Here is a 19,931-nt window from a genome sequence, read left to right on the forward strand (position 1 = left end):
CTGAGCAAACCGCGCAGGGATCGCCAGCCAGGAGAGCTCTCTCCTTTGGGGGCTAGGAGGACAAACAGCCCCCAGAACTCTTAGGTTCCGATTCACAGCCCCAGGTACCCAACCTTCTGCTTTGGCACCCAGCACGTCCCGCCTCCCTGGGAGAGCGCCTCCTAAGCCAAGATCCGGAGAGATCAGTGTATCCCAAAACAGGCCATGAGTCCTGGCTCACAACACCTGCAGCTGGCAAAAGAGAAAACACCAAGGTGCGGGGGAGGAATAGAGTGTCTCGGCGGTCTCGGGTTGTCCTACGGGCTCTGAGGAGACAAGCAGAACCTCCGCGGAGGTGGATGGGGGTGGGGTGGGGTGTAAGGCCGGGGACGAAAAGGCTTTAGCAATTGACGCCCTCTGCTCCGCCCCTTTCAAGTTATAACCCAGTCGGAGTGAGACTCTTGGGGTGGGGACTGGAGGGCAGTGCCGGGACTCCTCGGCACACAGCCACCTCCACGGCCGCAGTCTAAGGAGCTAGCGTTCTCACGCGCCGCGCAGCGCGCTGGGGCCACCAGAGCACGGCCGCGGCGGGCACAGTGGCTCGCGCAGCGTCTGGGCAGCTGGCCGCGGTCCAGCTCCTGGAGAGACGCGACAGGCCTCTGTGTGTGTGAGAGAAAGCGAGCGAGCGAGAGCTACTGCCTGGCGACTCGCGCCCCGACAGGTGCAGGCGCGCCAGCTTCCCATTGGTCGCGGCGGCGGCGGCGGGCCCCTTCCCCCTCCCCGCCCTCCGCCGGACCCCCTCCCCCGCCGCGGCGCCGGCTCGATTCGTGGAGGCGCGCGGCCGCCAGCGCGCGCACCCGGCCGCGCGTCCCTCGCCCCGTCTCCGCCCCCTCCCCCTTTCCGCGCCTCCGCCGCGCGCTCGCGAGCTCAGGTAGCGGGCGCGCGGGAGCCTCCCCAGGGGCGCGCGGCCGGCTGCAGTACCCCCCAAGCCACCCCCACTCCCGCTGGCTCGGGGGATCCTGGGGAGGGAGCGCGCGGGCGGCAGGCGGGGGGCGCTGGAGCCGGGTCCTGCCGCCGCCGCTGCCGCCGCCGCCGCCGCCGAGGCTTCCGTCTTGCTCGCTCGCGCAGCGGCGGCAGCAGAGGTCGCGCACAGATGCGGGTTAGACTGGCGGGGGGAGGAGGCGGAGGAGGGAAGGAAGCTGCATGCATGAGACCCACAGGTAAGACCAGGAGCCCGGAAAGGGCTTTCCAGTTCGGGGAGGCGCACGCAGGCCGGGCAGGGGGAGTTTGTGTCCTGTTCTGCTCCCCAAGGGAGGAATTTTTTTGACAGCGCAATCTCATTGGGGACTAGGGCAATAGGACCCTCCCGATCCCAGGGAAAACCAGAGAAGTAGCTGGGGGGAGCCGGTGCCACATTGTGAGATTCCTAAGAGTGAAATGGTTAGGCCCGGGGAAAAGTGTTTTCTCAGCCCCTAGACGCTAGAAGGCTTTAGACTTTCCTGTCATGGTCACAGCCGCTGAATCCCGGGGACCGGCGCAGAGCCAATGTGCGCTAACCCCTGCTCTCCCTCCCCTCCTCCATCCCTCCCGCACGCGCAGCATCCCACGGCGGCTGTTACTCAGTGTACCCTGCGCTGGGGGCGGCGGGCAGATCTCGCCGTGGGAAAGGGGGCGGGGGCCTTGCGGGGGTGAACTGGGATGGAGCCCGCGCAGCTGAGGCGCCGGGTCCCAGGGCCGAGGAGTGGGAGCGTGGCCCAGAGCTCCAGCAGCCCGGGGTATTGTCGTGTTCCGCTCGTGGTTGCAGACTCTTGCAAGCTGGATGCCCTCTGTGGATGAAAGATGTATCATGGAATGAACCCGAGCAATGGAGATGGATTTCTAGAGCAGCAGCAGCAGCAGCAGCAGCCTCAGTCCCCCCAGAGACTCTTGGCAGTGATCCTGTGGTTTCAGCTGGCGCTGTGCTTTGGCCCTGCACAGCTCACGGGTGGTGAGTGACCCCGCTGTGACCAGAGGGCCTGGGATGGCCATGGCCGGGCAGGGAGGGGAGCCAGATTGGCAGGACAGCCCCGCTGCACACGCCCTCACTCTGTACATCCAGACTTCAGAGATGCCTGAGAAACCCAAGGTCTGTGCCCCAGCCTCAGACCTACCCTTTATTCAAAACGCCTGGAGTTCCCAGAAAATTCCTCTGTGGAACCCGCACAGGTTCACACACCCACATTCTGTCTGGAGCTTCCCAGCAGCAGCCCGGCCTGGCTTCTCTGAAGAAAGAATAATAAAGTCTGATCCATTATTCTCACTTTGAGAGAAAGAAGTATGTGTTGGGGGGAGGGGAAGTGGTGTATTTGTGGACCTTTGACCCTTACGCATGCCCTGGACAGACAGAGGTCAGGTTTCATCCTCTGGATTTAGTCAAGAGTTACAAGATCCATCTTTGGAAATGTAAAAGGTCTGAAAACATGGCCAGACTGACTGAAGGACAGGTTTATTTGAAAGTTAACTTTCTCTTTCTTCAGAAAGTAGTGTGTTCAAGCATGTCTGCATGTTGGGGGTGGGAAGGGGATGCAGAGCTTTTTCTTTTGGAAGATTGCTTAGTTCATCTAGGTCTGATTTACAGGGGGAAGCAAGTCAAGTGCTCTTCTATAAAGTGGAAGTTTGCTGAAATAAAATTGATAGCCTCAGTCTCTGTAGGCGGATAATCTATAACATACTTGGGTTTGAGGGACAGGGCTATCTTTTGGTTGTGGTAGAGGAAGACAAATGGAGTTCCTGTCTGAATTTCAGAGCCTAAGCATATCCCTGCCACCCCTACTTACTGCTGTCCATCATTGCTGTCCATTCCAAATTTTTGCTGAGGGCATGCTGATGTGGATGTGAAAAGGACAGAACTGTGTTTCCAGAGCCGAAATACTATTAATATGTGATTAAATTATTGCCAATTGAAAAACAAGTATTGCTTGGTATAAATAGACCATTCATGTGTTTGAAAATATTGCTGTTTAAGAGAATCCAAAGATGAAGATGGAAAAAATGAATGAAAAATTAGCCAAAGTGGGGGAGGAGAATAGCAAATTGGTCCCTAATTCAGGCATTCCATTTAGATGTGTGAAAGATACCTGGAACCTTAAAGTGTTTGTTATGATGTGCGCATCTGTCAGAATTAGGGAGAAAGTGTTTGCTTTGGATATGGACCTGGTTTTTGTTTTGTTTTGTTTAGTTTTATCAAGAAGTAATTTTTTAAAAATAGAAATATCTCTGAGACAGGCATCCTTTTCATAGGGGACAAGGTCCAGTGTGAGGTCAGATCAGTTTCTGTGTAGTCTGCTAGGGCTCTGGTCAGAGCTTCTGCCCTGCCCTGAACACTAACTACCTCTGCCTCACTGGCAAGTAGAAATCAAGGGACAGGACACAATGGGCAGGACTGGGCCATTTCCCCTCTCCTCTTCTCTTGCCTTTCAGTTCTAATTTTCATTCCTTCCAACCAGGTCCACACGATTTTTCCTCTTCCTGGTTGATGTCTCTCATGTAGATAGATGACAGATTAATTAATTTATCTATGTATGTCTTGTTATTGGATGTGTGAGGTCTGAGCACAGCCTGGATTTAAAGATTATGATCTTGGTTCCTCCCATTTGTATTTATTACACTTCCTTAAGACCCAGGGCAGAGCATGCCCTTCAGACTCTCCACTTACCTGTGTAGTCCATAGGGAGGTTCTTCCCCCACCCCCCACCCCCCAGAGAGGAGTAGAATAAGCAAAGAGATTCAGACCCTTGGAAAAGAGAGTGGGAATAAGAGCTGTCTTTTACGTCCCAAGTTCAGATCTTTCCTTTTAGGGAAAGGCTGGCCAGTAGCCTTGTTTCACCTTGAACTTCTTTGGGCAGAGAGTATAATTTGTTGAATGTTTATCATTTTAGAATTCCTCTATGAATAAATAGTTTGGACAGAGAAGGGTGGTGGGGGGACATTCTATGGAGTTCACTAAACAGAGATTTTCTTTCTTAGGAAAGAAACCCACCTGAGGTGTCCAGGATGACAATAAAAGCAGCATTACTTTGGCTCTAGACCTATGCTCCCCAAACTTTAATGTGCACACAAGTCACCTGGGATCTTGTTAAAAGGCAGATTCTGATTCCATTGGTCAGCGGGGGTGGGGCCTGAGATTCTACATTTGTAATAAGCTTCCAGATGAAGCATTCCTACGGGTCCCCAAACCATTCTTTGATTAGCAATGCTTTAGACTTAAGACATTCCTTAAGTAAGTTGCTTCTGATTCCTGACTTTTTGCCATCATTCTCAATTACCAAATGCAAATGGCCTTCGAGGGAGCAGAAGTCTCACCCAATTTATCTAATCTTTTGGTGATACACAGAACTGAAAATCAGCTCTCAGAGAGTGCTTTCTTTTTTTTATCCACAAAAGGTACATATTTAATAGACCCTGTTCTGAAATGTGGATTTTCATTTTTGATTGCTTTCAATGGAAAAGGAGTACCACAATAGTCTCAGCTAGGAGAGAGAAAAGCATGTGCCCAATACAAGTATTACAGAAAGAGCTTGAACTAGAAAGGGAGAAATTGAGAAAATAATGAGAAAAAGGAAAAGGCTGGGGGAGAACTCCATCAAAACCAAAATGCTTTGCCCTAGAAATTCAATTTTCTGAGCCTTTTGAGAGTTTTCATGGGCCTGGCTTGACTTGAAGTGACTTCTAGGTAACTCTCTTCAGGTTGTCTTTTCTGAGTTAAGAAGAAGGGCCCTCCTTTGGGGCCATTAAAACTACATACACTGAGAGGACTTTCACTAGGTTTATAGGGAGGTACAGGACATGGCTGTTTCCACATTCTGGAACCTTTTCTTCTTATGCCCCAGTTAACCTTTCCAGAAGATATCTGGTTTTGAGTGGTTCCCTGTGTAGTCACCCAGGTTTAGAGGATGGGAGCTAAGAGTTGGCTCCTTGAAGGTGAATTTCCTGTTACCAGGAGCTCAGGCTGGGCTCTGATACTTGGTAGCTTTGGGGTCTTGGTCTTGGGAGCTTCAGTTTCTCCATCTATAAAATGAGGACTATGATATCTATCTTAATGAGAATGATGTGAGAGATGGAAATCATATAGGTACTCAGTAAATTCAGGAAGTAGTAGGGAGGAATTGTACATCATGTTCTTTTTACCTAGAAGATCCCTCCCTTACACTTCATTTCCCACCCCACCCCCAGGAAACAAATTTTTCTTGCCATACTCTCTTTCATATTTCCCTGGTCATTAAATTCTGCCCTTACCTGGACTCCCATTGCCCTAGGTTATCATCTTCTATCATAGTATCATCTCGCCTACTAGACCATAAGCCCACTGAGAACAAGAACCTTGACTCAATTAATTTCTATGTCCCAGGCACCCAGCACAGCATCTGATTCATAGTAAATGCTCAGCTAATGTTGATTGAAAGCAAGGGAAAAAAAAATTCCCAAATTACCACCATACCATCTAGGAAATAATGTCTTGGGTGAGTTACAAATGTGCAAAAGTTTCACGGTAGTTGAGGCCACCTCCAGTTGTAGGTTTTCTAGGTTGGAGGTTGGTGAAAACATCAGGAAATGTCCCAGAGAAGGAGTAGCACTTAGGGTGAGATGACTGGAACATCTCAGGGGCAGGCTTCTTGTACAATGATGGGGATGTGGTTATGTGCCTGAACTTTACAGGAAACAGTTTAGTCAGGTTAATGTACAACATAGTCTACTTATAGGGAATAGTAGAGTAGAAGGAAAAATAGGTTTCAGCCTTATTATAAGGGTCCTGGAAGTTCCAATGAGGAACTTGCATGCCACATAGCAGGCACTATGGGACCCACTGAAGAATGTAGAGAAGGAGCATAATATCAGGTGAGCTGTGTTTATACTTTTCTCTGCTTCCAAGCCTCCAACTTGGGGCAAGCCACTAGTCTGGCTGCCCTCTCTGCACTCCTTAGTCATGGTTCTAGTGTGGCTGGATTAAGCTTCTTGAGATCTCATTTGGGTCATGGGACCACAGCATTGAGCTATGTATCTACTGGTAGGAACAAATGCCCTCTGACTGACCGATGGTTTGTAGATGTGAGTGTCTTGGAGTTTTATTGAGAAAAATTTTCTTACATGACAGAGTGCAAAAATCCATGAATTTAAACTGCGCTTAACTCAGTCTGTAAACAAAGTCCCAGCTCCTGAAACTCTAAAGCATATTTCTTCAACAAAAGGTTGCCTTCATGTAAGCAGCATGGAAACTCTTCCAGTTTATCCACAGGATGAAATACGAAAGCTTTTGGGGACAAAAGAAGGATTTCATATAATAAGGAGCAAATCTCTCATCTCAGAGACCTAGAGAGGCAAGACAGAGAATCAGTGGTTCTTTAATTCCTGAGAATAATGACAAGTATAGGTAAAGCTCCTTTTCTAGTAAATATTGATTAGGAACATGAAGAAAAGCACCTATGTTATTCTGTTCTTGGTTTCAGAGACATATTTCCAAAGCTTCAGATGGAAGCTCTGGTGTAGAACCAGGGGTCTGTAGTCTTTAAAGAATGGATATAGCCTGTGTGTTGAGCTTCTGCCATTAAATGGCTCCACGGTTTTTGGCAAGTTAGGTAACTTCTCCTTGACTCAATTTCTTCCCCATCACTAGCATTCTTTGGTTCTGTGATAATAGAAGTCCCTGCTTACCTGCATTTTTGTTTTCCATGGTTTCAGTAACCATCATAGCAGTCTGAAACTATTCTGTGGAAAATTCTAGAAATAAGCAATTCATACTTTTTAAAATGCATGCCATTCTGAGGAGTGGGATGAAATCTCATGCCATCCTGCTCTGACCTTCCTGATATGAATCATTCTTTTGTACAGAGTACAAAAGATATTTTGAGAGAGAGACATGACATTCACATAACTTTTATTATAGTATAACATTATAATTTCTCTATTTTATTATTAGTGACTGCCACTAGTCTCTTACTGTGCCTAATTTATAAATTAAATGTTATCACAGGAATGTTTAGGAAAAGACATAGAGCAGTGTACATGGGGTTTGGTACTATCCGTGGTTTCAGATATCCATAAGGGGACTGGCAACTTATCCTCATAAGATGAATTGATGGGTTCTGAACTCTGAGTAAAGGCAGGATGTCTTTTTTTCCCCCTCTTCTATCCTTTCATCTGTAGTTGTATGCCCTGGGGAAATACAGAGAAAGGGGACTCAGTTCTTGCTCCAGAGGAAATATACAAGTAAGAAGGAGTCAGTGTCTTCTCAAAAGTTTAAATGTAAAAGGCTTGCACAAAATTCTGTTTTATATGTATATATATATTTTAATTCAACTTAAAATCTAGTGTTGTTTATTGAAACCAATGAGAAAAGTGATTTTGCAGACTGCTTCTTTTTATCTTTGCCTTGTTTTGAAATCTCATTTGGTATTTGATAATTGAAAAAGTCATACATAGCAATGATAGGTCTGAATAGGTCCCTGGAATTAATGCCTCTGAATTGAGTGAAGAAAGGGGCAAAAAAAAAAAAAAAAGACAGGCTGATTTGTTTACAAACAGTCACGTTTCAACAGGACCTACCACAACCTCTAGGACAGATATAGAAGATGCATCATATACAACATTTTGTCTATTTATTGGTCCACTCTTATAAGAACTATTGCTAACCAGGGAAGACTGGGAAAAGATGTGACATAATTTTAAACTGGCCCATATCTGAGTGATTGATAAAAGTTTCCAAATCATTAATAACACTAATTGCAAACATTTAGAAAATGCTTAGTGTCATTTTCCACACTTCAATCATGTTAACCCATTTAGTTTCTCGGGTAGATATTGTTATTTATCCTTTCTTTATAGAAGAGGAACCTGAGGCATGGAAAGATTAGTCCACTTGTCCATAGTCATCTGGCTATTAACTGAGACACCATGACCCAGGCTATCTTTGTTATTGCAGTCTTTGTTTTAGCATGCCCACACATGGGAAATTCCAATCCCTAAATACCCGCCCTCCCATGATATCAAGTTTGACTCAAACATGTCTCTTTAAACAGCAATTATCAAATATTTTGAAACTTTTGCCATCTCCCCTCTGATATAAGGGAACTCCTTTGTGTTGTGACCAAAAAAGAAAGCATACCAGCAAGTGAACAACAAAATTGCACAACCTGGGGCAAAGCGAAGGCCAGAGTGCTTGCCCTTGGGCTCTGAATGGAGGAAGGTAAGGGACCAGAATCCTGTGAAAGTGGTTCCTGTGGGATGTTTGAGGGAGGTGGTCAGACAGAGCATGCCCTGATTCTTACCTGCTCTGAGAGGCCAGGTGTGAGTAAGTAAATGTTTGGTCTCTTGGGCCCTCCATTACTGACATTTCCATCCCTTTCTGATGATTCTCTGGGCTGTTTATGGCTCCCAGGGTGATATCTTTCCTGGACTGCTGCTTTTCCATGCAACTTGGACAAGCCCTAACAATATGTTAGCTAATGTATGCTTGAAGTGTTACTGTTTGTGTAATGTTTAATTTTCTTAACACATTAAGATAGGAGATTTTGACTATTTTCTTCCCCTCCTCCTCCTCCTCCTCTTCCTCCTTATTCTTCCTCTCTCTCTCTCTCCCTCCTTCCCTCTCAATCTTAAGAGATATCCTCAGTGAAGTTGCTCTTCCAGGTTCTGAACATGGTCATACAAGGCTAGAGTAGGAGTTAGGCCTATTAGCAAGACTTTCCTCTTTGCAATTCTTGGCCAGGCTTTAAACCTGTCTTTTCAGTTGTATGATGGAGATGATAATCTAGCTGGTATATATTAAAAAGTAAAAGAAAAATGATATCTGAGGCTTGTGAGCCTGAGTAATAATTTCCCTGCAAGATTAAGTTTGAAGTAAGAATCGGACGTGATTGTTCACGAGATCTCAAAGTCACTCATTCTGCTGTGCAGGGTGCTGTGTTTGATGGTATGAGCTTGAGATGCTGTGTTTTAGGGAAGAATTTAGCCTAGTATTTCTGAAGAAAAAAGATGACTATGCTACTCTAAGAGAAGGAATTATCCACTCAAGAAGAAAAACAAATAGAAATAATTAAGTGAGTTGCTCACAAACTGGAATTAAAAGTACATTTTAGAATAGCTTCTTAATAGGGAGTATTGTAATTGCTTTATTAATCTTAAAGAAGGTAAACTAGAAACATCAGAGAAGTCAAACAAATAATTCTTGACATTTATTTGGAAATGACAATAAACTTGGGAGCTCTGTAGTGGGTGAGCCTCCACTGATTCCACTGTGGGGCAGAGGCACGTGCAGGCCCCAGCGGGTCAGGGCCTATCTGTGGGCATGGGTGTGAATGAATCTGTGTATGTGAGTGTGTTCCCAGCCGCGGGAATGGAGTTTGGTTCTTAAAAGTGAGAAGAGTTGCAGAGCCCAGTAAACTTGACCACTGATCACGTCATCATTATCCCAATAAATTGAACTAAAGTTCAAGAGAGAGGATGAGTAAGGGTGAGGATCTTTGGAAATAAAGGTTCCACTTGGCTGTCTCCTGTTTCTGTTGAAATCAGTGACTTTAATCTCCTGAAATTACCAGCATGGAAGAAGAGCTGAATAAGGAAGGTCACTCGTGCACTACATTCTTTTTTTTTTTTCTGAGAGTAACAAAATACAAAAAGACTTTATTTCTTGGGCTCAATTACATTTCTAAAAGATATATGTGGTTGAATTGGGTGAACCAGTTAGAGGGACAATCTATCAAGAAAAAGGTAAAATACATTCTTACAGTAGACTTCTTAGCATCGGTGTGTCCATAACACTAATCTAACTAGTTGTCAAATTCAAGTTCTCTACAGGAAGACCTTTTTTGAAACTTAAACTCAGAAGTTTCTGATTTTTATCCATAACGTAAACAACAGGATCTGCTTATTTTGTACAAATGTGATCTGTTTTTTTAAAATTTTTTATTTGTTTTAATTAGTTACACATGACAGTACAATGACCTTGACATATCATACATTTGAATCAGATGGGATATAATTTCTCATTTTTCTGAGTGTACAGGTTGCAGAATCACATTGGTCATGCAGTGACATATACACACACAGTAATAATAATGTCTATCTCATTCTACTATCCTTCCTATCCCGCCATCCCCTCCCCTCCCCTCCCATCACTTCTCTCTACCTAATCTAAGGTAACGCTATTCTTTTTTCTTTTTTAGAGGGTTAATCTTATGAGAGGTTCTCAATGGTCCTTTTAGTTGGCTTCTGTTAACTAACTGAGTCCTAATGATCTAATTCAAGGATGCATTTTAAATTAACAATTTTGTTTTGGCGGGGGACACATCTGCAAATTTAGGTTATAGTATGACAGTGCATATCCAATGACTGATGGCGGTGACCTCTGTGTTTAAATTGTACTTAAACAAAATGGGGAAATAGTCTTTTAGAAGCTTGCAGAGCCGTACAGTTCTGAATGGGTATGTGACCTTTAAACAGCTCATGCAGATTTTTTTCCCTTTGGATTGTAAATGAAGGACCAGATATTTTCCCTATCATCCTTCTGGTCTACACCATTTACTTTTAATAATAACTTGATGGATATGTTTTAATTTCTTGAGGTAAAGAATGGGAGATATGCATGGTCTTATACGAAGTAGAACCAGTTTTCCTTGCTGCTGTATTAGCAGGCTGAGTGATGGTGACCTCATTGCTGTTTCAGTTTCATTATCTGGGAAAAGGGGCCAATACTGGGACCTTCTCTGGCTCTTGTGAGGATAAAATGCATTAAAAGGGGGATGCATCATCATCACTATATAAGGTATCAATATCATGTAAAACAAACTGACAGTGAATGTTTGCTATAGTCATCATGCAGAAGGTAGCCCTGCCAAGAGCTTTCATTGTCCTGCAGGGACCTAGCATAATAAATACACACTAATACCAAGTGGTACAGGCCCAGATAGATGTGTGCTGCAGGCGTTCACCAGGTAGCCACTGATCCTGGGTCCCAATAGTCCCATAGGATCTACCACCATAAGATGGTTTAGTAAGTGGAGACTTATCTTGGAGACTCTGGGGACAAGGGAGGAGTAAGGGAAAGCTTACCAACAAAGACGACATTTGAACCAGGTCTTGAATAATAAAATAATTCTCCAGGCAGAGAAGTTGGGAGGTAGGTCCCCCCCCCCCCACAGGAGGAAGGATAAAGTCAACAGAGGCTCAGAATGAGAAAGAATATGTACTGAAGACAAGGAATAGCTCAGGGCAGCTTTAATAAAGGACAGATTAAGCAGAAAGAAGAGACAGGAAGGGCAAGTTGGGCCTGCTTGCCCAGCTAACCTCAATGCTTATGAACTTGAATGGTACACACTGGGCAACTGGGAGCCTACACAATATGCCTTTAGGGGCATGATGTGATCCATTCTTTGTTTTAGAAAGCAACTTTTTAGCAATGTGGAAGATGGAGAAGCAGAGAGATTTTTGCTCATTAAATATTTATCATGCCTCTATCAGAGTCTAGGTGGAGGAAACCATGGGAAACAAAACAGAGTCCTGCCCTCTGAAAATTTATATTCTTTTGAGGGCCAGTGAGGAAACGATTGCATTAACCCAGGAGGGACATGCCAAGGGCTTTAACTAGAGAGGAATAAATGGAGACAAGAGATGCAAAGAGAATTATCTAAGGCCAGACAGCTGGCTGGACGTGGGGTTGGAGGAAGAGGAAGAGCCATTATTAGCAGAGCCCCAGCAGTGGTGGTTTGGAGGAGAAGCTAATGAGTTCATTTTGGATGAGGAGGCTTGCCTTGCCTGCAGGACATATATTTGAGCACCATCTGTCCATCAGGCATTGAAAACTCAGTTTGGTACACAGGAGAGAAATTGGGCTGGAGATGGAGATGTGAGTGTCATCTGTGTTGGGAGGGCTGCAAGAGGGATCCAGCTTTCCCAAGAAGAGAGTGTGGAATGAGCAAAGAAGAGAATGTGAGGATGGAGCCCAGGAAGCAGCCACAGTGAAGGAGAAGCTGGCAAGGAGTTGAGGAGTTGTGCTGCTAATCTGTACTGATAATAACAACTTTTTAAAAAAACCCAACCATGCTTGGTTCTGGCTATTAATTGCTCCTATGATTTGGGGGCAGAAAACTTTTTTTTTAATGTTACTATTGGCATAATGTTTGGGTAATCTGAATTCTATCTAGATGTCCATATCAACTGCACAGAAAGTCAACAGGGCCAGGAGGGAGAAAGGCTATGATTAGTGGGATAGAGAATCAGCATAGAGATGTTTGAAGCTCAACTGCAGACGAGCCGGGGAATTTCTTGGTCTTTGCTGGGAGGACAAAACTAAGAGGAGAACCAGAGTTCAACAGAGTCCCTGGGTGATTGTGTGTCTTTGTGTTTCCTTAGACACCTGAGTGTCTAAGTGCAGTGATGTGGTGATGGGGTCACTTCATCTGCTGCTGCTCCTTTCCCCGTCCTCCTGGACTCCTGGGAATTTTTATGTACTCCGTGCTCTGGATGCAGGTCCTTCTGGTATAAATTCCAGAGCAACCCTCTCCTCAGGTCCTTCAAGGATTCAGTATTCCCTAGCTGTCAGTTATCTTCAAAGTTAAGATTGCCAGAGAATGATCTCTCTGTCACCCTACCCTTGTGACCAGCTCTGTCACCTCTGAAGCAATTCACTTAACCTCTCCATGCTTTGGTTTCTTCCTCTGTAAATCCAGGGCAATGAGGCTCCTTTCTCTGCACTTCACAGGGGTGTGAGATGTGCGGGTGTACAGAAGGTAGTGTCAGAAGGCATTTGATAAATACAAAACAGTGATTCCTGCCTGTCTGGAGAGAGGCATCTCTCTACTGTGCCTAGGGCCATTTTTTGCCTTTTGCCTCCCTGAGTACAGAAGGAGGGTGAGGGATGCTCTGTGCAGCATGTAAACGTGTGGGTCCTGACCCCGTGAAAGCTCATTTTGTGTGGACATGATGTCAGGCAGCTGGAGGAGCTGTTTTGCTGCAAAATGGGATGTGCCGGTCTGTGCTCGATCCCTGCTGCTGGCGTGTTCAGTGAATAAGTTGCGTCTGGAGAAGGAGAAGGTCCTTGTGCCATTGAGAGGAACTTCTCAATAGCTGTTGGCCCAAGCCCAGTTGCCTTTTTTTTTTGTGTGTGTGTGTGTGTGTGTGTGTGTGCATTCAAAGAAGCCTCAGGAAAACTAAATTAAACACGGGAGGCAAGCAAGCAATTCATTATAGGATTTGCAGTGGTTCATGAGGGAGGAATTGCTCCAGGTGCCCTTAGCTTTGCCTCTTCCCCATCTGGCATGGTACATGAGGCCAGAAGGGTATGGGCATGGTGGGTAAGCCCCTACAGGCTCAGGTAGGACAGTGTGATGAATCAGGAATTGCCACAGAAGAGCTGACTGCCTGTCTTTGTGGAATGCTTCCTCTTACCTCCAGCTGCACGGTGTCTAACTCTTAGGGATCTTCTTTTTAGCTTTGCGTATAGGATGCTGCTTCTGGCATTTGTGGGCTGGAGATCTTGGGATTCCTCAGCCTTTGTGGAAATCATAGGAAATCCTCTGTGTTCTAGTGTCAGAGCACTTCAGGAAAGCAGCCTGTTAGCCTGGTTGGCGGGGGGGGGGGCGGTACACCTCACTGTGGCCTCTGCTCAGCACCTCACTGTCCTCAGACCTTTATCTTGTGTGGACTCCTGAAATGCCAGGGTCTGATTTGGAAAAGGGTTTCTTCAAATGCAACCTGATCTATGGGCTTTGGCTTAATGGCAGAGGGTCTTGTATGGCTTTCTGAGGTAGCAGGGCATTTATCTACCCTTGAGAGTAGTTTTGCAGAAATTCTACTCTTGCCATTTTCATTTACATGGAAATGAGCCCACAGAGATCCTGCCCTTTGTCATCTCCAGATGAAGGAAGACCTAGTTATTCCGAAGCTCCAGAAATGTACAGAGTATCTAAAACTGTCTTATCTCTGTAGCAGCTGCCTTTGCATCTTGGGTGGAGAACTGCAGCCACACTCAAGGGCAGATTCCTGTTGGTCTGTTGCTCCTGCTGCTGTTCCAATTGTTCTTTACTAGGTGTCTCCATGCATTGTGGTTACCAGGATCTCCAATCAAAGGCAGAACCAGTTGCTGATCTCTGCCTTCATGACTGTGTAGCTTGAGTGCCTCACATCTCCGAAGTGCCTTGGTATTCTCACAGTGGCATTTTCTTTAGTGCCTGCTGTGTTAGTGTTGTGACGTGACAGAAGCTAACTTCCATGAAAATTAGCCGGACGTGCAGGTATACAGGAGGTAGTGTCAGAAATCATCCGAAAGATACCAAATGGTGATTCCTGCCTGTCTGGAGAGAGGCATCTCTCTACTGCCTAGGGCCATTTTTGCCTTCCGCCTCCCTGAGTACAGAAAGGAGAGTGATTGTACCAAGCCTATTGCTTCTTGGGCCTTCAATTTAAATTGGAAGGATTTTATTTTTCAGTACAGTTCCTGATTAAGAATTACATGGTTTCATAAAGTTGGAGAACAAAAAGACCACAAACTCAGAGTCGGAAGAGAAAGGTGATGCTCTAAAGATGGTCCATTGACCTGGAAAAACTAGGATGGGACAAATTTCAAATTAGTGCTTCTGGTCCCCTTGACACCCTGTGCTCCAAGAGACGGCAGTGCTCTTTCCTCCGGCTGGCCTTCACACAGCTGTCCCTGAGCCTGGATGCCACTCCATCTCCTTTCTCCCATCTGGATCCTTCTCATCTCCTAAGAGGCAGCTTCTATCACTTCCACAGGCTTCTGTGATGTCTCAGATGGTCCCTGGCATCTCCAGCTCCAGGAAATCTGTTCTCAGAAGTCTCAGAGCACCAGAGTCATGGAGTATTGAGCCAAGGGAACATGGGAGTGGTCTGGGTTTGCACGGAGTCCCTTGCTCCCCATAGGATCTTTCTGGGGTAGAGGCTGAGGGAACCTGGCTGAGTAGCTGCCCGTGGATCCACCAGCTTCCTCCTGTGTACTTGCTCAACATGTTGTCCCTCCTTGCATTCTTTCACCAACACATGAGAACTCTGCATGTACTCCAGCCAGATTGTTGAAAAGATGAGGAAAAAGAAGGTTCCTGTCACCTGTGTGACAAATTGAAGTAGTCACTAAGAACAAGAGGTCTGGGGTCAGACATTCCCCCCATCCTGGCATGGAATCCCAGCTCTCCTCCTTGATGACTTGATGTGTGTGGCAAATGACTTGTCTCTGTCTCAGTAAAATGGGGATAATGTTATGCATCCATGTTGTAAAACTGTTGAAAGGATTAAATAACTGAATATATCTATATGGATGGCATGTAAATGTCCTCGATAAATGTTGACTGTTGGAATCTTTAGTTTCAGCATCATTAGGCTCCTTATTTAGAGCATCCATGACTGATTATCTTTTTTTCCATTGGACTGTGCTCTTTGTGTTCTAGATTTCTGTCGACATTTGTCTACTGCATAACACATGCTGGGAGAAGGACTAGGAGAACAAACCCTGATGTCAGACCCCACAATGATATTACAAGTTCCAGGAGGACAGGCACTAGACTTTCTCTCCAAGCACAAAACACGTGCCCAGACCCAGTCGCATGTTGGTAGCTTGATCAAAGGGTGGAAGGACTCTGCAGATGGGTTTGACAGCCAAGGCCTGCTGCTGCATTCATAAAAGATATTGTTGAGTGATACATTTTATTATTTTGAATTCTCCCTCTTTCTCTTCTTTCTTCTGACATCTAGGTCAGATAGCAACAGTGGCTGCTGGAATGGGCAGGAAGGACAATGACATCTGGCTTGCTCTTGAGCCTTGTTCTGTTTTTGTGAATGGCAGAACTGTGGATGTGGAGTTTTTACTTACTTCCATGAGGGTGGAATCATGGCTCTCACTCATAAGGATGAAAAAGTGAGGGAGTCTTTTCATCTTTATATCTTTATCCACTCCTTTATTTACTCAACAAGAACTTATTGAGCACTTATTATGTGCAAGGACCAAATAAGATACAACACTGGCCCTCCAGGTGTGCAAGTCTGTCTGAGACACTATCCAAGTCAGCTTGGGCTACCATAACAAAATACCAGACTGGATGGCTTAAACAACAGAAATTTATTTTCTTGTAGTTTTGGAGGTCGGGAGTCTATAATTAAGGTGCTGTCAGAGTTGGGCTCTGCTGGGGGCTCCTTCCTGGCTTGCAGACAGCTGCCTCCTCAATGTATCTTCACATGGACTTCCCTTGGTGTGTGTTCAGGGTAGGAAGCAGAAGAGAGAGATTTCTGATGTCTCTTCTAAGGAGGATACTAACTAATGGGATTGGGGCCCCACCCTAGGACTTCATTAACATTATTACCTCTTAATGGCTATATCTCCAATTATAGTCATATTGGTGGTTAAAGCTTCAATATATGAATTTTGTGGGACACACTCCAGTTCTTAGAAGATACCAAAGGAAGACATATGTTAATTCTGGTACAAGCTGCTATGAGGACTCAGAGCTCTTATCCCAGCCAGGGGGAAATCTGGGAGGGCTTCCATGAAGAAGTGGTACCAGCGCTCCATTCTAAAGCAATTGGATGAAGAAAGAGAAGGAAAAGCAATATGAGTAAAGGTGTTGCTACATAGAACTGCCGGTGTCCATATGTGTTGGTGGTGGGTAGAATGACTGAAAGCCATTTACTTATTCATGAATTTCACTAAGTCATTCACCAAACATTTCCTAAGGTTTACTCTGCATGTAGACACTGATGGTAGGTTCCAAGGAAGATGTGGAAGTTCAAATTTGCAGAGTTTCCCAAATTACAGGGCCATAACATTTGCTCTAACCTAATCAACCTACTGCTAGACACTTGCATTATTTGATTACAGCTGCTGGCCACTAAAAATCAATTGCAAGTGGCTCTCCAGGCCATGCAGTGGGCCTACCCCTGTTTTAGGTCAGGTAAATATTGAATTAATATGGGGACTTGGCCTGCAGAGAAGTGATGGGTTAATAGCTATAGTAATAGGAGTCTGTCTCCAATTGTATTTTTAAGTCATTTCAAATTTATCTTTTATGGGGCATTTTCTTCTCCCCTAGTCAAAACATTGCCTTTGTCTTCTTTTATTCTTCTTCTTGTGATACTTAAAACAGATGGGGCATCTGAATGATTTGTGTGTCCAGGTTGGGCTGGGGGCATGTTCTAAGGGAGACCCACAGCCCCTTTTGTTAAAGAAGGGGCCTTGTGCAGAATGACACACAGGGCAGAGGCTGAGTCAACTGCAGTATAGTTCTCTCTGAATATAGCACATCCTAGAGGTTCTCAAGGACATGGACCACTTCTGGAGGTCTCTGAACCCTCCTTGACCCCGCCCATGACAGGTACAAACATGTCTGTGCATTTCCCCGAAGAGGATCTGTAGCTTTCAACAGACTCTCAGATGGGTGGTTCATTAACCCAAATGGGGTTAGAAAAGATCACAAATGTAGAACAAACTCTTTTAGAGTGAGTCTGTGGGTATGCTCTGGATAGAGATCATGCAGGAAAGGAAACAGTTTTTGAGAGATTTGGAAGTGATTTTTTCCTACTGATGAACCAATACCCTTCTGTGAAGGTTTTGGGCTTCCCTGCCTTTAGGTAAAAGTTCATGATGTACTGGAGAAAGAAGATACAGAGAAGAGGAGAAGCAGACAGTGCTGGCTGGCAAATCTATCTGGACTGGCAGCTGTCAGAGAGCGCCTCCTTTAATTTAACCCTTCACCTGCCTGGCAATTGCATACACCACAATGTAGAAAACTCCTCTGCTGTGAGTGCCTGTAATCCCAACTACCTGAGGAGTTGAGGCTGGAGGATCCTAGGTAGGTTCAAGGCCAGCCTTGGCAAATGAGTAAAGACTCTGTCTCAAAATAAAATTAAAAGGACTGGTGATGTAGTTCAATGGTAGAGTGCCCCTGGGTTCAATCTCCAGAATTGCAAAACAAAACAAAACAACAGCAGACCCCAAACTCCCGCTGTTGTTAAGTATTTTCTATATAAATATTAAAGGAAGAAATAGATATAGAACAGGTGGAGTAATTTGCAAACTTGTACCAGAGCCTCTATTATAGGCAAGGCATGTGTGTAGCAGGGTAGGAGAGTCTGAGATGAATGATAGGCAGGATCCCAAAAGCCTGAGTTTCTAGAAAATTATGAGTGGAAAATATTTATCTTTATTTTTCTCCCTGAAAATGTGGACAGAATGAGAAATATTCCAATAAACAGGCAAAGGCGAAGCTTTTGTCTCAGTTATCTCTGTAATTCAGCATGTTCTTATGACATATTGAAGCATTATAGACTTCATAACTGTGATTATGCTGCTGTTTCCAATGTTATAAACGGATGGTTTAGTTGCATATGAAAACCGTTATTTTTTTGTCCAATAATGAATATTAGAAAGGTAACAAATGTCCCTGCTGTTTTAGATCCATGGTTCTCCTAGTCTGGGCTTTGGGATGAGGTATTTGAGCTGGAGGGCCTTAGAGGTCGTATTAACACTGGTGAGAAAATGAAGCCCTGAAAGCGGATAAGGTGCAGCTTAGTGGCAGAGCTGGAACTGGGACCCGAGACCCTGGTATGTGCTCTTGGATGGAGCTTCTTGGTAACATCGTTCATCTTCTTTGAACAAGGGAATCAGAATAGGACCCACTTCCTGAGGGTTGTGTGGATCAAATAAGATAACACATGGAAAAGCATTTGATGGCCTGGCCCTAAAACAAGCTCAGTGAATGCCAGCCATCATTGCTGGTGTCATTCCTTATCTCTGATGAATCTTGTTCTCCATCACTTTGTCCAAAACCTTCTTGAAGAATGCCCCCCTCCCCACCTCTTGAGTAATGTAATTTCATATGCATATGAGTTGCTAAGTACTTCTTTTAATTTCCCTCAAATACAGATACCCTTCTTCTAGCTTCAGAAGGTGTCCCCTAGTTACAGGGGACATTCAGATAATCTTTGAACATCTTTGTGGAATTTAGTATGCTCTTGTCTTTCACCATCCACCTCCCTGGGAAGGTCACTCTGTTTGTTCCAGTTTCATTATTTTCTCATCTGTCTCAGTCTTGCTTGGCTGAGGGGCATTAAATGGTCAGTTGCTCAGGCAAGTGGGCAGGCCCAAGGCTAGTGTCTTTTCTGATGTCAGAACATTGTTGACAGCCATCTCTGGAAGCACGCTGGGTAATGTGAGTGGTACTAAGCAAGAGCTTGCTGTCTGGTGCACATCCAAGGCAAACTGTGGCCTCAGGTTTTGTAAAAACAAAGAGCTTCATTGCAAGGGATCCGACAAAATAGGTTAGGAGATATAAACTCAGATCTGCCAACTGGTTGGTAGCAGGGGGATTTGAAGGAAGTGGGAGGAAAGAGGCTGCTTGTTGAGTGGATGGGAGGAAAGGGAGGTTTCAAAGTTCTTTTGCAAGACATAGAATGCCATCAAGCCTCTTCAGAGCTTGCCTGTTTCTTTGGGGGATGGAGTTATCATGTTCAGCACAGGGGATTTTGAACTTGTCATGTCCAAGGATCATTGACTGGTTGAGCTGATTTCTTCTGTGCGTGTCCAAACTGTCCTTCAGTGGGCTCTAGGGTTTTTCCTGAGAGATAGCTTAAGCACTTTGCTACTTAAGGGATTTATTTCCCACTATGTCCGGGCCTTAGCTAATTTCTTTAGCTCCAGGGCTCAGAGGCCCAAACTCCCAGGACCTTTTTTTTGGGGTACCCTGTTGGGTAGGTAGGAGCCTGATGTTTCATGGACACTGTATAGTATGAGCTGTTTTCCTGGAGCCGGGCTTGCCCACGTGGAAACTCAGAAGCAGAACTATTAGCTTTTACTATGCCTTACCATGGTGACATCATCAAAGCCAACCAGAAGCAAAATTAGGATAAAGCAGATTATGATTTATGTGAGAATGTTAATTCAACACCGTGTCTCTAAAAAGGGGAGAAATAGTATTTATCAT

At 45.1% G+C, this 19,931-nt stretch overlaps 1 protein-coding gene across 4 annotated transcripts in view; it reads left to right on the forward strand.

Moving 5' to 3' along the window:
* The first annotated feature begins 465 nt into the window (after positions 1 to 465).
* Positions 466 to 19,931, forward strand: part of Susd4 (sushi domain containing 4) — a 126,501-nt gene continuing 107,035 nt past the window's right edge. The window contains exons 1-2 of one of the 4 annotated variants that reach the window (XM_077802349.1): positions 466 to 700; positions 1,784 to 1,966. In XM_077802349.1, coding sequence (XP_077658475.1) covers positions 1,819 to 1,966 — 148 coding nt within the window. In that variant the 5' untranslated portion in view covers positions 466 to 700; positions 1,784 to 1,818. The other 3 variants (XM_077802350.1, XM_077802348.1, XM_026407140.2) reach the window with 3 other exon arrangements.

This window comes from Urocitellus parryii, chromosome 9, assembly GCF_045843805.1.
Source record: "Urocitellus parryii isolate mUroPar1 chromosome 9, mUroPar1.hap1, whole genome shotgun sequence".
NCBI lineage: Eukaryota > Metazoa > Chordata > Mammalia > Rodentia > Sciuridae > Urocitellus > Urocitellus parryii.